The 17,180-nt window shown below is 50.2% G+C and overlaps 1 protein-coding gene across 1 annotated transcript in view; it reads right to left on the minus strand.

Moving 5' to 3' along the window:
* Positions 1 to 17,180, minus strand: part of ALK (anaplastic lymphoma receptor tyrosine kinase) — a gene marked incomplete at its 5' end in the record, with an annotated part of 508,673 nt that overhangs the window by 38,817 nt on the left and 452,676 nt on the right. Inside the window, 1 exon segment of the mRNA XM_010840704.1 lies at positions 3,376 to 3,526. Coding sequence (XP_010839006.1) covers positions 3,376 to 3,526 — 151 coding nt within the window.

The following is a 17,180-nucleotide window of genomic DNA, read 5'->3' on the forward strand; positions in this document are numbered from 1 at the left end:
TTTCTTTCACTTAATAGAAAAAAGGCCAATAAAACATCAAATTTTCATCAAATGTGGCTGGGGAACCAGCCAGTGGACATGGCAATTCATCTCGAGCCACTCCTTATGCTAAAGCACTCAGGGGTGCCGGGAATGAGTACTAGAGAAATTTCCAGATAAACAGCTGAGATGCAATTTGTTTTATGGCATTTTGGATTTAATGATGGAAATAATTTGATATTTTCTAGAGTGGATTTAGTGTGCTTGGAAGGCTGTGAATTGCTATTGTAGACAGCTGACATTTCTCCTATGTACGTGCAGTGCTGGTCAGGGCTGGGGTGGGGGCAGAGTGGCATGGAGTCTGCTGGAAGGAAACCCTGCTAACTGCCACCAGGGGGAGGCCCTGAGATGCTGGGGGCATTCCCTGTGGGCAGAGCCAGGGACAGGGGATGGAAATGTGTGCTGCCAGCCGGGCAGAGCAGAGCAGAGTTCAGGGTCCAGTCTAGCTTCCTGACTGGAGATTTGCTGGCCCATCTGCTGGATCTGCCTCCTCCATAAATTGGGGAGCTGCCCAGGGTGCTAAAGAAGGTCTGTCCCTCCGCCCTGCTCCTTTTCCTCCTGTCCTTCGTCCGGCAGCAGTGGGGGCCCCCACCCCTTGGGGAGGCCCTCTTCTTCTGAGCAGAACTTGCAGATGGCTGGAGATCGCCGGAGGAAGCAACTGGGCCGAAGGACGGCCTTTTGGTTTCCTAGAGCCCAGACTCATGGCCATGCCTCACTGCCCTGGGTGAGGTGACCCCTTGATTTGAGTCTCAGTCTGCAGCTTGCTGTGCCCACAGCAGCATTTGGAAGAGATCACTTTTCCATGATTTGCTTTCTTTTTCTGACTTCTGCGAAGTCCTGAATACATTTGAAAGACTTAGGAGCTGGGTGAGTGTGGGCTGACTCCTCACAATATTTGCCTTGGGAATGACGGGAGTGGTGGGAACTGACTTTTAGACCGATGGTTTTGCTGTCCTGGAGATGTTTGGAAATGTCTGGGGGCATTTTTGATTGTAATTTCTGATGGATGATACTGGCTAGGGATGCTGCTCAACAGGGTGTAGAGGCCAGGGATGCTGCTAAACAACTTACTGTGCACAGGATCGGGACTGAGGAATGTGTGTGTGGGATGGGAGGCGGGGTTCCAGCAGCTGGAGCCCATTCCAGGCTCTGGTTGCCCAGGCACACAGGAAGAGCCACTCCATGCAGCACCAGTAGAATTGCCAAAACCTGCAGTTTAATTCTTAGGGTCCACTTCATTCTCTAGAAGATCCTCTCTACACACCATTTTTCAGCCTTGGGAGGACCAGAGATTGAGGTGGTGCTTGTACAAGGTTTTCTCCCTTACTCAAATGGGCCCCTGGGGGGAGCGGAGGTCTGGAGCTACTGGGAAGACTAATTCCTTTCCCCAAGCCCATGCTATGCCCAACCCGATCAGAAGAGGAGGCTATCCTCTGTCCCTGGCTTCTCTGAAACTTGCCCGGCATATCCTCAAAGTCTAAGAGCAAGTAGATTGATTAATGGGGCTTCCCTCGTGGCTCAGACAGTGAAGGATCTGCCTGTAATGCAGGAGACCTGGGTTCGATCCCTGGATCAGGAAGGTCCCCTGGAGAAGGGAATGGCAAACCTCTTCAGTATTCTTGCCTGGAGAATTCCATGACAGACTATGGGGTCGCAAAGAGTCAGATGCGACTGAGTGACTAACACTTTCAGATTGATTAATAAAATGATAAAATGCAGCAATCCAGAGGAACAAGTAGATTACAACTGAATTAAAAAAGAAGGATGAAGTCTTGTGAAAAGACATAACTGATTACGATCCAATCAAATAAAAGTCCCTTACAGAAGTGAATGCAATCTTTTTGCTTAGATGAAAGAATTACATTAGCACTCAATAAATTCCTGTGAAAATTACAGCAGCTTGTAATTTAATGACTTAATATATTATATCAGGTTGGAAAGTCTTGATTATAGCTGCTAAATAAAAGGGTCCACGCGTTTCTCAGGCACCAGGCTGCACCTGTGAAGCTTACTCCTGCTGCTTCGTGTGGGGTTGGGGGTGGGACCCTGTACTTTACCCCTGGCTCCCAGCCTGACACCTGATTCTTAGGAACCCTGAGGTTATTCTGTGGAATTGAACTCATCACCTTTGTTACCACTTCTGTCTTCCAAATCTGCTCTTGAATAAATTTCTGGAGAAGGAGCCCTGTGTCCTGGTCCCAGAAGCTGGATCCCTGCCCCGGCCTCGCCCGGTGCAGAAGTTCACCATCAGATGAGGGTGTGGCCTGCCCAGCGTGGAGATGCCCTGTGGAGCGCTGAGTTCCCATGTGGAATAGCCAGCACTGCTGCGTCTTGCCGCCTCCAGCACAGGCCAGAGGCATGGCTGCAGCTTTGTTAGTTCTCACTGTCTCCCCCTGCTGGTCACCTTAGATCACTACTGGCTTTCTTAAGTGCTGCCCTTGGAGCGCTCAGTGTGGACACCCCAGTGGGATCAGGAACCAGAAGGAAGGGCTGTTTCGGGCTGGAGAGGATGACACCCTAGCTAGTCTAGGGTGGTATGCTATAAGAGGAAAAGGGAGAAAGGGGGTAAAAACTGAAACCCCAGCACATTCGGGGCATCAGAAACAGGAGGCAGAGTCTCTGTGAGCATTATGAGTGACTCTGGACAAGTCCTTTCACCTCCGTGGTCTCCACTTTCTCATCTGTGAAATGGGGTTGGGGGAAGTGGATTACATGATATTCCAGCTCTGATTCTATGCTTAAGAAAACTTAAAAAAATTAATCACACAAATAATATGTGAATGCATTCTTTTTCTAACAATATCAGACATTATGGACAAAGTATGCTCAACTCTAGTCCCCGCTCCAGAAGCAACCACCATTGTCTGTGTCCTTCAGAACTTTTTCTGTGGTTTTATATACATATATTGGCTATGAGTCTGTGATTTCGAGCTGAATAAGACATGTTTGGTCTGGCATTTTCCTGTTTATAATGATAGGGCTAAAAAAAACTATGCCCTTGCAAGAAAGCTTAGAAAGGGGGCTTTGACTCACACTTGTGCTGAGAGAAACAACCGTTTGCCCATTTCAGCAGAACTCAGGACTTCAGTTTTAAGGACTGCTCATGAAACCCATGCCTCAGCCTCCATCCCCATACGAATGTGCAGCGCCCAAAGCCACACCACCCACTTTCTTAGGCACTGGAAAGGGAGGAGCATTTGCAGGCAGAACAAGGGGTGAGTCCTGCCGTTTTTGAACAAGAGCTCCCTGATGGGGTGTGTCTGGCATTGGCGTCCCTGAGGGACCTGCCTGGGTCCTGGGGAAGGTGGAGGAGAAACTCCCACTCTGGGTACTTACGCTGGGGCAGGCGTCTTCCCCTTGCTGCCCGACCAGGATGTACAACGTGTCGTCCTTCTCCAGGTTGAAGATGCCCAGCACAGACACGCCGTGGGACCGCATCATGGTGTTCTTCCCACCTTTCCCGCCAGCCGCCCCATAGCCGGAGATGCTGCAACAGGACAGAGCGCATGGGCTCCTGCCATGGGGTGTGAGGACCGACTCCCTTCTTGCCCACCCCACAGCTCCCAGCAGGCCGAGCACACTGCCCTCGCGCTGGAGGGCTGGCCCCTGCATCAGCCCACGAGGTCAGCAAGGAGGGTCCTCTGTCTACTGTCAGGAGAGGGCTGTCAAGTTCAGAGAGGGACAGGAAATCGCCTCATTCACAGAGCTAGAAGGATAAAGAACTAGTAAGGGGTACAAGAGAAGGAGAGGGAGGAAGAAGAGGGAGACAGAGAAGACAAGACAGGGAGAGTCTGCATTAAGGTGGGGTGTTGCAGTGACGGTGTCCCAGATACCTGGGGTTTCCTATTATGGATTTCTCTCCCTGTCGAAGATCAAAGGACTCATGTGGTCCACCTTAGACAAGCAGCTTTCCTGTTCTTCATCTATAAAGTGTTCCTGAACGTTCCTGCTCCTCATCGATAAAATGGGGATGAGGAAAAACCTACCTTCTAGCCCGTGTGTGTGGTGAAGGGTAAAGCAATGAGGTCACGTCTCAGAATTGTGGCTGGCACATAAGAAGCACTCACGGAGTATTTGTTATTATTCTTACTGATGGGAGTAGCAGTAATTGACTTGGTACAAAGTTTTAAAGTCTCCCCACAGGCTCTAGACACAAGGAGTCCCACATGGAATGACTGAGGAGAGTGGTGTTTACGAGCACAGACTGTTTATTCCCATCTCGCCAGTAACTCCTTCTGGAGCCATGTGTGTGCAGAAAACAAACAACCAATCGTGATGAAAATAAAACCAGAGTGTGGGGATGCAGGGGTATTCCTGCTGCCTCTGAGGCTGTTGAGATGAAGTCAAGCAAGGATGGGGGACAAAGAACGCAAATGGTGAACTGTATGAGAAGAGCAGCGTGCCATGGAGACAGTTCCTGTGCCCACTACACGTACCTCCCCAGAGACTGGCTGCCAGGGAGAGGGGTCTGGGGGCTTTCGAGTCCCTGCATATTCAGACCCAAGGTCTTTTATGAAAAGCTTTGAGGGAGAGCTGCAAGGTGATTTTGTTCACATGCACATGTGGTGGCTTCTCCACCTTTAGTTCTAGGAATGTCTTGTGTTCCCAGCATGGGAGGGGGCTCCTGGGGGCTGTCCTAAGGCAGAACTCAGGCCTGTTCTGCAGAGACAAGGCTGCTGGGCCAGCTGATGGCTGACGTGGCAGTTTAGAAGCCAATATCTCCGTAGAGAGTGAAGGAGAGTTGAGCCCATCATTCTGTCTCCAGGGCCAGCTCCCCTGCGAGCTCGTTGCACATTGGTGTAGGGTGTGTGCCTAAAAGGAGATGGGAGACGGGCTCCAGGCCCTCTAGGGGCTTACAAAGAAACTGGGGAGATAGAGTTATGACCAGAGAAATCTCCCTGTGGGAGTGCTGAGACAGGGGAGGCAAAGTGGAAGCACCGAAAGGCTCTGGGCCTCCACGCCCAGAGTGGACCATGTGTGTCCCCTCAGGGTCCCAGATTCTTCCCTTGTCAAGGAAGAACCATTTATTCCTCTCCAAATGTACAGGGGCATGGGGAGGTCAACGTCAGGAGGAGATACTGGTGTGAAGCCCTGAGAAAGCGGCAGCTCTCTGTGCAAATCGGGGCTGTCAGGTGCCCGGGGCCCGGGAGGGGCGGACGACCGTGACAGGCATGGCGGCAGCAGTGCTGGGGTCCTGGCTGCTTTTGGGGGGGTGCGGGGTGTGCGTTTGAGGTCTGCTTTGTGATGGAGATGAAGGATGGGTAGGACTCTCAGACAAGCAGAAAGAGGTGGAGGGTAGCAGTCAGGCTTGTGTGAGCAGAAATGAAAAGGGAGAAAAGTCAGGGGGCTGGGGTAGGGAAGAGGGGGCTGGGAGGTCTGCAGAGGGAAGTAGGGCCGATTCCTGACCATGTGCTAGGCGTGAATGCATATGGCATCCTCCTCAACCCCCGAATCCAACAGCCAAAAGCCATACACAGGAGCTGTTAGCGATCTCATTTGACAGATGAGGAAACCAAGGAACAGAGGGATTCACTGGACCATGCAAACCCTGGTCTAAAGCTCCACACTTCCCCTCAGGGAGGCCATCTGCCCTCCAGCATGCTGCTGCGGGTTATATGGTCTGAGAAGCGACTGGCCTATCCTGACTCACTCAAATTGTCTGCCAAACCCTCGGTCCCAACCCATTAGAAACAGAGAGGTGATGAGGACGGTTAAAAAGGCTGAGGAAAAAGGAAGGCTCATTGGTGAAAGGAAAACAGCAGAATCATTTAGCTCAGAGAAGGCAGACTCGGGCCGGGGGTTGGGTGTGGTGGGCGTTGCAGAGACCCGGTCAAGTGTGGAGATAGTGACGTGGACATGTACTGGCCACATCTGTCCAGGGCCCCGGGGCCTTGGCACATTGCCTCAGAAAGTCATTTTGAAGGTGAGGTTTGCTTGGAAGACTGCTGCCCAAGAGGGAGTCCTTGCTCTGCCCACTCCTGCTATGGTTGAGAGGTGAGCTGTACCCTTCTCTTCCCTCTGCCTCATTTGCATAGTCATTTGCATCAATCTGCATGTATTATGAATCATTCTGAACTCTCTCACATGTTTAAATTTAGCCAAAGCATTATATTTTAGATGTTGTTTGTTCCTGACACTTCCCACCCCTCAAGCCTTCTTTCCTATTTCTCCTACCCCCAACCAAGTCTGAACTCCAGCCCCATCTGGGTCTTGACCTAGTTCTCAGCAGAGAAGTAGATGGAAAAAGCCCTGAGTTCTGAGTCATATCTGGGCACTCTGTTGGCTTTGTGACTTGGGACAACTTGGTTCAACTATTGGAGCCTCAGCTTCCCCTGGCCAAGGAAAAAATGAGGAGAAGGACCCCTGCCCTCATGAGGGTAAGTAGTGGATTTGAAAAGACGGCAAACTGCTGCCAAGTGCAAGGTAGGGGGGGACTCTGGGCTGGGGACATGGGGGAGCTTGGCACCCAGGTGTCAGCAGCTGGACTTGGCTTTCCTGTGTGATGGCCTCAGCCCCACGTTTCCACCTGGACTAACATCTAGACACAGGGAAGAGGCAGCTACCTTCTGGGACCACTTGTAGGGGTGATAGTGCCCCTCTGGTCAGTCTGGTGAGGCCCGGAATTCCACCACTGAGCTTCACTCCCTTGGAAGCTTCTAGCTACTACAAGGCCCATCTCTTCCAGGTGGCTGAACCACAGTGAAAAAAGCACAGGCTGGTGCAGACAATTGTTGCTGTTGTTCAGTCGCCCAGTCATGTCCCACTCTGCGACCCCATGGACTGCTGCACGCCAGCCTCTCCTGTCCTTCACCATCTCCTGGAGCTTTGCTCAAACTCATGTCCATTGAGTCGGTGATGCCATCCAACCATCTCATCCTCTGTCGACCCCTTCTCCTGCCTTCAATTTTCCCCAGGATCAGGGTCTTATAATGAGTCAGCTCTTCTCATCAGGTGGCCAAAGTATTGGAGCTTCAGCTTCAGCATCAGTCCTTCCAGTGAATATTCAGGACTGATTTCCTTTAGGATTGACTGGTTTGATCTCCTTGCAGTCCAAGGGACTCTCAAGAGTCTTCTCCATACCACAGTTCAAAAGCATCAATTCTTCAATGTTCAGCCTTCTTGAGGGAGAAGGAACTAGCAAACCACTCCAGTATTCTTGCCTAGAGAATCCTGTGGACAGAGGAGCCTGGTGGGCTGCTGTCCATAGGGTTGCACAGAGTCAGACACGACTGAAGTGACTTAGCAGCAGCAGCCCCAGCCTTCTTGATGGTTCAACTCTCACAACCATATGTGACCCCTGGGAAGACCATAGCCTCAACTATAAGGACCTTTGTTGGCAGAGTAATGTCTCTGCTTTTCAACATGCTGTCTAGGTTTGTCATAGATTTCCTGCCAAGAAACAACTGTCTTCTGATTTCATGGCTGCAGTCACCATCCACAGTGATTTTAGAGCCCAAGAAGAGGAAATATGTCATTAATTCTACCTTCTCCCCTTCTATTTGCCATGAAGTAATGGGACCAGATGCCATGATCTTACTTTTTTAAATATGTAGTCTTAAGTCAACTCTTTCACTCTCCTCCTTCACCCTCATCAAGAGTTTCTTTAGTTCCTCTTTGCTTTCTGCCATTAGAAGGGTATCATCTGCATATCTGAAGTTGTTGATGTTTCTCCCACCTATCTTGATTCCAGCTTGTAATTCATCCAGCCTGGCATTTCTCATGATGTGCTCAGCGCATAGGTTAAACAAACAGGGTGACAGCAGACAGCCCTGTCATACTCCTTTCTCAATCTTGAACCAATCAGTTGTTCCATACAGGGCTCTAACTGCTGCCTCTTGACCTGCATACAAGTTTCTCAGGAGACAGGTAAGATGGTCTGGTATTCCCATTTCTTTAAGAACTTTCCACAGTTTGTTATGATTCACACAGTCAAAAGCTTTAGCATAGTTGATGAAATAGGGGTAGATTTTTTTTTGGAATTCCCTAGCTTTCTCTATCATCCAGTGAATGTTGGCAATTTGATCTCTGGTTCCTCTTCCTTTTCAAAACCCAGCTTGGAGATCTGAAAGTTCTCAGTTTGCATAATGCGGAAGCCTTAGCATGCAAGATTTTAAGCATGACGTTATTAGCATGGGAGATGAAGGCAATTGTCTGATGGTTAGAACATTCTTTAGTACTGCCCTTCTAGGGAATTGGGATGAAGATTGACCTTTTCCAGTCCTGTGGCCACTCCTGGGTCTTCCAGATTTGCTGCATATTGAATGTAACACCTTGATGGCATCATCCTTTAGGGTTTTGAATAGCTCTACTGGAATCCCATTGCATCCACTAGCTTTATTAACAGCAGTGCTTCCTAAAGTCCACTTGACTTCACTCTCCAGAATGTCTGGCTCTGGGTGACTGACCACAGCATCATACTAATCCAGATCATTAAGATCTTTTTTGGACGGTTATTCCATGTTATTTTGTACAGTTATTCTTTCCATCTCTTCTTGATCTCTTCGGCATCTACTAGATCTCTACCATTTCTGTCCTTTATTGTGCCCATCTTTGGACGAAACGTTCCCTTGGTATTTCCAATTTTCCTAAAGAAATCTCTAGTCTCTCCCCTTCTGCTGTTTTCTTCTAGTTTTATGCACTGTTCATTGAAGAAGGACTTCTTGTCTCCCCTTGCTGTTCTTTGGAACTCTGGATCTAGATCCAGCTCTGTCCCTCATGGCCAGGAGCTGGGTGGGACATCCCCCACCCGAGTGCTGAGTGAGACATCGCCTACCCAAGGAGCTGGGTGAGACATCCCCCACTCAGGATCTGAGTGAGACGTCCCCTATTCAGGTGCCAGCCTTGCACTTGGGTCACCCTGAGAGCCAGAGCCTCCTGGACTTTTGTGTTCAAGGCCCCTTGCTTCCCTCTTCTGGTTCTGGCCCTGTTACCCACCAGCTTTGTGACCTTGAGCAGGTTATGTACCCTCTCTGAGCTCCAGTCTCCTCATCTATAAGAGGTGGATAATAATACTTACCTTGAAAGGTTGTTGTGAGAGTTCCATGAGATAATGCCCCTTATAAGGGGCCTGGGGCTTCCCTGGTAGCTCAGCGGTAAACAATCTGCCTGCAATACAGGAGCCACAGCAGACGTTGGTTCAATCCCTGGGGTTGGGAAGATGCCCTGGAAGAGGGCATGGCAACCCACTCCAGTATTCTTGCCTGGAGAATCCCATGGACAGAGGAGCCTGGCAAGCTACCATCCATAGGGGCGCAAAGAGTTGGACACGACTGAAGCAACTTAGCATGCACGCATGCTAAGGGGCCTAGTTCAGCCCCTGGAGGGTAACTAGTGAGTAACAGATGGTAACTGTTCTAATGTACCCCTGGTGAGCCTGTCCACTCCTCTCTTGGAGTGACTTCCGGGAGGCAGAAGGGGGTGACTGGATGAGGCCCTGGATTCTAGAGAGCAGAGCAGTAGGTGGAGTAGAGTGTGGCCAAGGGGCCAGGGTCAAGGGTGTTCAGTTTCACCCTGGACCTACCTCCACAGGGAGTACAGGCCAGCCCTGGCGCTTCTGAAGACCCCCTAATCATATGAATCACGGTACACAATCTCCTGCCAGGATAATAACCTCAGCCTGACTCTCTGAAGCTCTCTTCCCATCCCTTGTAAACACCTTATTTTGATGGTTGACAAATGCCAACAAATTAATATACCTGCCACTCAAGTGGGGAAAACGACTCGCCGTGATTCCAATTTACTGGAAATTACAGGATACTGTTCTCAACGAGCTGATGCTGTAATTTTTTTGTTTTTCTTCATCTAAATCCATGTCCCCTGGTCAGAATGAATGTTTATTGGGTTTGCGTTTTGTATTATTGACTGTGAGCTATTGTTACCTGATGTAATTGAGTTGTGAATCTTTTTTAAATAAAGAATTAGCAGCAAATCAAAGTGGCTGTCTGCTGGAGCCTGAAAGGAGAGCGCAGCTGGTGTGCGGCACGGGGCTGCCAGGGACGGTGGAGGGGAGGGAGCGAGGGGACCCCACTTGGAGAAGCAGGGACACCTCATTTCTCTCCTACACCTGATCTGGGCTCTGCCTTTAATACCTAGCTGGACTTCAGGCAAGTCCCTCTGTCTTCTGAGGCTTGGTTTCCTCCTCTGGGAAATCAGAACAGTAAGGTCCACCTGTGTATCCATCCAGCCTCTGGGGTGCTGTGACAGCGCGGAGATGCTGGGTGTGTTCGGAGACGCTGGATGTGCGCAGGGCTTTGGCAGCACGAGGTCTCTGTTCATTTGTATAGTCAGATGACCCAGATGGGTCCTGCGAGCCATCAGGTGACACCCAGGTCAGCAGTAGAGGCTGTCCCTGTTCCATTCCAGTTTTGCACCGACGAGCAAGACCCATTGTCCACTCGTGTTCCTTACCGCCTTCCTGACCCAGGAGTACGAGAGCTAGAAGAGACCTCAGTGACCTCTCCCTCTCACCCCTCCTTTGCAGATGAGGCCCTAAAGCAGAGGGAAGGCACACTTCCAAGGTCACACACTGTATCGGAGGTAGAACCCAAGCTTCATTCTGCCAGTGGCTCATGGATCTTCGCTCCATGCACCCCCCAGGCCCACATTCTGACTTGCCCTGCTCTATGCTCCCTAGGGCGATGACCATCTGCACAATTACCCTGGCAAGGAGTTATGCCTACAACTCTCCTCTACGCTTGTCTAGAACTGTCCTGGCATTGTGAACTGTTATTGAACTTTTCTGCTCTGCAGTCTTTGTAAAGACCAGAGGCTCAGTCCTCTCTACAAGGTCTGCGGCTCCAGACAGACAAGTGGACACCACCCCCACCCTTTCCCTGGCTCAGAGCCGAGCACGCAGTAGGTGCTTCATGGCTGCGGGTGGATCTGAATAATGGTGTGATCCAGCTGCACTCGCTGGTCTCTGGAGCCAGGTGAGGAAATGAGTGTCAGGGACAGAGGCCATCAGGAACAGCTGCAGCCAAGTCTGTGGGCGGGCTTGGCTGGCTGCAGCTGCAATCTGGGACCTCCTGCACGCTATGTCTGAGAAACAAGCGAACCGTGTGAGAGCTGCTGTCAGGAGCTGTGGGCCTTGCTTGACAAATGAGACAAATGATTTTATGGACAATCTGTGTGTGCATGCATATACGTGTGTGTGTGTGTGTGTGTGTGTGTGTGTGAAGCTGGGGGAGGAGGAGGGCTGGGAAGGATGTGGAACCTTGGAGAAGTAGTAAGGAAGGAAGACAGGCAGGTGGGCTGGGGGAAGGGAGAGAAAGATGAAGACGGGAAAAAGTCAGGAAGAGCCAGAGGCTGGCTAGCCAACACCTCTGGCGTGTGGCTGCCCCAGCACGGGTGTGTCATACATGGAATCCTACTAAATACCTCAGAGCTGGGCACGTGCCTCCATTTCACAGTGAGGCTGAGACTCTTGCCCCAGCACAACCCACAGTCCATGCTCAGGCTCTGACCCACCTCGGTCACCCACCCCCACAGGCACTCAGAACCAAACTGGAAAAGTGAAGTTGCTTAGTCGTGTCCGACTATTTGCGACCCCATGGACTGTAGCCTACCAGGCTCCTCAGTCCATGGGATTTTCCAGGCAAGAATACTGGAGTGGGTTGCCATTTCCTTCTCCAGGGGATCTTCCCGACCCAGGTATCGAACCCAGGTCTCCCGCATTGCAGGCAGATGCTTTACTGTCTGAGCTACCAGGGAAGGTGCCCCTCTCCCTGTTATCCTTGCCTGTCCTTCCCAGTCAGGCTCCTTGGGACAGGAGGTGTCACTCACTGTCCTGGCTTCCTCAGCCCCTGATTCACTGTCCTCCTGGTATTGTCTGCTGCCCTATCCCCCATCCACTCAGTCCTCCAGTCACGCTGACTCTGCCTCCCAAACGTATCAACCCCTCTCGCCATGTTTCCCCTGCCCTGGTCTAGCTCCACTTGACTTTTGCCTAGATGACCTCAACAGCCTTCCCTCTGCTCTCCTGCCTCCCTGCTTGTTTCTCTCCTCATCACACCATCACCAGAAGGAGCAAGATGCGTTTGGGAGGTGAGGCTCCAGTCTCAGGGCCAGGTCTTGCCTCAGCTCCTGCAGGCCCCGGCTCCCCCAGGAGCTCTTTCCACCAGGAAAGCCCTCCCCTCTTATTCATAGACAACTCTGTCACCTTCAAGACTGAAACTCAGGCTTCTGTCTCCTCGTGGAAGCTACCCGTGAACTCAGGCCCTTCCCCTGGCCTCTGATGCAGGGCGGTGTGAAAACCTCCGGTGTGGCATTTGTACATCACACCGAAATGCTTTGTTCCTACATCCACCATTGGCTGGGGCTCCTTTGGAGGCAGAGACTGCATCTTGTACCCTCCATATACTTAGGTGTCAGGCACAGTGTCCTAATAGGTGCTTAGTATGGTTCTCTGAGATTTGCAAAGCAGGAGGAGAGCAGGTGTGGACCCCTCTCCTGTTTTGACAGAGAAAGTAGAAAATCTAGGGGAAAGGGAAGCTCAGGACAGTACAGCTTGTGTGTGTGTGTGCGCATGCACGCATGTGGGTGCATCTGTGTGTGTGTGGGGGCTTTCAGTACGATATAAAATAGGTAACTAATAAGAACCTGGGCTTCCCTGGTAGCTTAGATGGTAAGAATCCGCCTGCAGTGCAGGAGACTTGGGTTTGATCCCTGGGTTGGGGAGATCGCCTGGAGGAGGAAATGGCTACCCACTCCAGAATTCTTGCCTGGGGAATTCCATGGATAGAGGATCCTGGTGGGCTGCAGTCCACGGGGTTGTAAATGGTTGGATGCGACTGAGCGACTAACACACATACACAAGAACCTACTATACAGCACAGGGAGCTCTACCCAATACTCTGTAATGACCTACATGGGAAAAGGATCTAAAAAAGAGCAGATAAAGGTATAACTGATTCACTGTGCTATACAGTAGAAACTAACCAACATTGTACATAACTATACTCCAATACAAATTAATTACAAACAAACAGTGGGGGTGCTTTCACCTGTACACATCCCTGAGGAAGCCTCAGACAATGATGCCCCACCTTGGCAGACAGTAGGTGCTTGGGAAGTAGTAGTTTCTTTTCCTTAACCTCTCTGATCAATAGGTAGTGCCAGGTCTCAGGCTGCAGTCAGACAGCACTAGCTGAGTGCCACACTCTTCCAGGAACAGATGGACTCCCTAAGGAATGCTCCCAACCTTTCTGTTCTCAAGAACCTTTGATCACATCTGTCTTCTGTGTGTCCTGTTTGTGTCACCAGATGAACTGTACTTACTAAATAAGGATTAGTACTAGTTACTATGGAGAAAATATCTTCCAGAAAAAAGGCGCCTGATCCCTCAACCTGGATATTCTGACTTTGGGGCCTCCCAGGGGGCTCAGTGGGTAGAGAATCTACCTGCCAATGCAGGAGACACAAGTTCAGTCCCTGGGTTGTGAAGATCCCCTGGAGGAGGAAATGGCAAACCACTCCAGTATTCTTGCCTGGAAAATTCCATGGACAGAGGAGCCTGGTGGACTATATAGTCCATGGGTTGCAAAGAGTCAGACACGACTGAAGCGACTAAGCATGCATGCACGCATAGCACTTTGACATGCTGTAATGATTTATAGCACATCATTAAATGGTCTGCTTCTTTGATGCGACATTATGTGACCAACAGACATTATTGTCCAAGTTTCAAGCCTCATCTAAGGTCAAGGATTAGATGAGGGTCAAGAATTAGATGAGGGTCAAGAATATCTGTAACAGCCTTTGTTGGGTTAAAAAACAAGGAATCAACAGCAACAACAAAACCCAAACCAAACATTTTGGGGTTTGATTCTTTTGTATTGATATGGTGCTTCTCAGGCCAGTTCAAAAAAGTCCCCTTTAGCAATGTGGGCATTTCAGTGTCTTGCTTCAACAGAAAAACAGCTCCTGTGTGTGCTTCTGGTGAGTGTGCAGTAGGCAGTGCTAGGGGCTTCGAGCTAGCTAGTCTCAACATTCCAAAGAGAGAAATGGAAACAGTTCTCCCATTTGGGCTGGGCTTATAGCAACACCGGAGAAGGCAATGGCAATCCACTCCAGTACTCTTGCCTGGAAAATCCCATGGCTGGAGGAGCCTGGTGGGCTGCAGTCCATAGGGTCGCTTAGGGTTGGACACAACTGAGCAACTTCCCTTTCACTTTTCACTTTCATGCATTGGAGAAGGAAATGGCAACCCACTTCAATGTTCTTGCCTGGAGAATCCCAGGGGCGGGGGAGCCTGGTGGGCTGCCGTCTCTGGGGTCGCACAGAGTCGGACACGACTGAAGTGACTTAGCGGTATAGCAACACGGGGTGGTGATATTGTGGCAATTCACGTAGATCAGAAACCTGGCTAGACTTAGACATGGCTGTGATTACTAAAAAATGGGGAAATGAATTAATTATTATTTAATAAGTGTAGTTTGGCAGGCATAATCTTTCAAAAAACCAGAAAAAAGTCCTTGGAAGCACAGAAGTTGGAAACTACTATTGTTCTGGAAATGCTGTCTGGCCACTGCCTGACACCATGGTTACTCCAGCAGATTTCTTGCAGATGTTGGGCTGGGCAGCACCTATCGCGTGCAGGACACGTGTGACATACTTGTACTTGATCTTTGCAACCAGCTGGACAGGTGTCAGCAACTCCCAACCCTCACCTTTAACAGATGGGAAAACAGAGTCTCAAGGGATTCAGTGACCTGCCCAAGTTTGGAAGTGGGTCTGATTCACCCTGTCTCAGGGGCAACACAGCCTTAGAGGACCTCTGTAAGTCTCAGGGGACTTTGAGCCAGTCTAACTTGGGAGTCGCGCTGGGCAAGGACGGGCCAGCAGGTCTTGCAGGAGGTAACTGTTGAGGTCTCTGTCTGCCTTGCCAGTCCTCTGCCGCCTTCCTCATGTTGCTTTTCATATGTGGGGATTTACATCAAGTGCTGGGCTGGCCAGTCTCCCTTCAGGCAGTGGGGCCTCCCCTCCCAGGCTCTCATTTCTGGAGGCTTCCGGGAGGTGGGTGCTGCGTGGATCCTATGGACCCCCCTGCCCCCATTTCCTGTTTCTTGTGTCTCAGACTCCAGATGTGAGTTTTAATGTAGGGAACACAAAGACTTTGAGCCTGAGGGTCCTTGGTTCAAATTCCATCTTTGTCACTGAGGGCCTTTTTAGGGGGGCCTTCGGGGGGCTTCTCAGGTGGCACCAGTTGTAAAGAACCCACTTGCCAATGCAGGAGACGTAAGAGATGAGGGTGAGATCTCTGGGTCAGGAAGATCCCCTGGAGAAGGAAATGACAATCCACTCCAGTATTCTTGCCAGGAGAATCTCATGGACAGAGGAGCTGGTGGGCTACAGTTCGACTCTTACAAACAGTCAGACACGACTGAAGTGACTTAGCACATATGCATGCACACACATACATGCGGCCTTAGATCTGTTGCTTAACTTCCTGACTCCAGTTTCTTCATATGGAAACAAGGGAATACAGATAAGAACAATAAGAATGACATCTACCTCATTGTTACAAGGAAGAGAAATACCTAGTAGGTCCTCAACAGACATGCATCCTCTTCTCTCTAGGACAGTGGTGACCTCTGGAAAATCGCCCAGGCAGGAAGGGAGGCCCGGCCTGCTCAGTGTGGTAGGAGCAGGGGTAGCCGGATGTCTTTGGCCATTTACTGGGGATTTGTGGGACCTGGAGCTGCTAATCTCATTGCAGCCAAACCTTGTTATTGCATTCCTGCCCAGAATGTCATTTAAAAAGCACTTAGGGTTTCCCCAGAATGCATTTACACAAGGTCCCAGGGGGTGGGACTGCACAGAAAACAGGGCAACCTGAGAAGCTCCTTTCCTTCCCTGGGGGCTGAGGCTGTATGGGGGTGGGGTTGGGGCTGCAGGAAGGGAAGCAGCTCATTTCCCACTCCCCTCTGGGGAGGGGAGGGGGCATTTGCATGAACAATGGCACAATTATGCTTCCTGTTTACTCAGCCCAGCCATGTTCTGTGCAAGGAGCCTCCACTGGCTGGGCCTCGGAAGTCTGGGCCTGGAGGCAATTTCTGGACCCCGGGGCTGTGGGGAGGCTCCTGACTCTGAGCTTCAGTTTCCTCCTTTGTAAAAGGAGGATTGCGGCATTGACCTTGCCCCCATCATCGAGCTGTGAGAAGATGACAGTCTGGGGTGTGACGAACCCAGTGGTTTTCGGGGGTGGCATCAACATCACATGAGAACTTGCTAGAAATTCATATTCTCGATGAACGAACGTGTGGATGGATTCCAAGAGTACAATGAATACCACTTAGGTCTCCCTCCTCAACCTGCATCCAGTAAACGTCAATGTGTTGTCATATTTGCTTCATTAATGTAAAAATGTTTAGCATGAAAAAAAAAAAATGAAATGCATATTCTTGGGCCCCACTCCAGACCTATACAATCATACTCTTCTCGAGGTTTCCCTAGTGGCTCAGATGGTAAAGAATCTGCCTGCTAATGTAGGAGACCTACATGAGGTCAATCCCTGGGTCAAGAAGATCCTCTGGAGAAGGAAATGGCAACCCACTCCAATGTTCTTGCTTGGGAAATCCCATGGACAGAGGAGTCAAACAATCAGATACAATTAAGTGACTAACACCTTCACTTTTACTTTGCAAGTAGGCCCAGCAATCTGGGCCTTGTACATGGCTGGGCTGCGCAAATAGGAAGTGTAACTATGCCATTGTTCATGCAAATAACTGGCCTTCCTGTCATTCCGATGCCCATTCAGGGTTAGAAGCCTTGCCATTAGCTTGGCTTAGCTGTCTGCCTGCTGGAGTTGGGCCTCCCTCAGCCTGGCCTTGCTCTAGTGGAATGCTCTAAGGTGGGGGTTGGGCCTGGGATGATAATTCAAGAATAGTCACTTTACTAGCAAACAATGAAGGCCCAGGAAAGGAGGCTCAAGGATAAGAAACATCTTTCATGTGTATCATACTTTTGTTTCCCAAACATTTTGACATTCATTGCCTCATTTGAACAGCATGAAGTAATAGTCAAAGAACAGCCCATTCAATTTATAATTATTAATAAAACTAGAGAACGCTCTGAAGCTAGCTCATGCATGCATATTTTCTCCACAAATGGTCTGTAGTGTGGGCGCCTGGCAGAGGACATAG

The sequence above is a fragment of the Bison bison genome, unplaced genomic scaffold (assembly GCF_000754665.1).
Source record: "Bison bison bison isolate TAMUID 2011002044 unplaced genomic scaffold, Bison_UMD1.0 scf7180017864145, whole genome shotgun sequence".
Taxonomy (NCBI): Eukaryota; Metazoa; Chordata; class Mammalia; order Artiodactyla; family Bovidae; genus Bison; species Bison bison.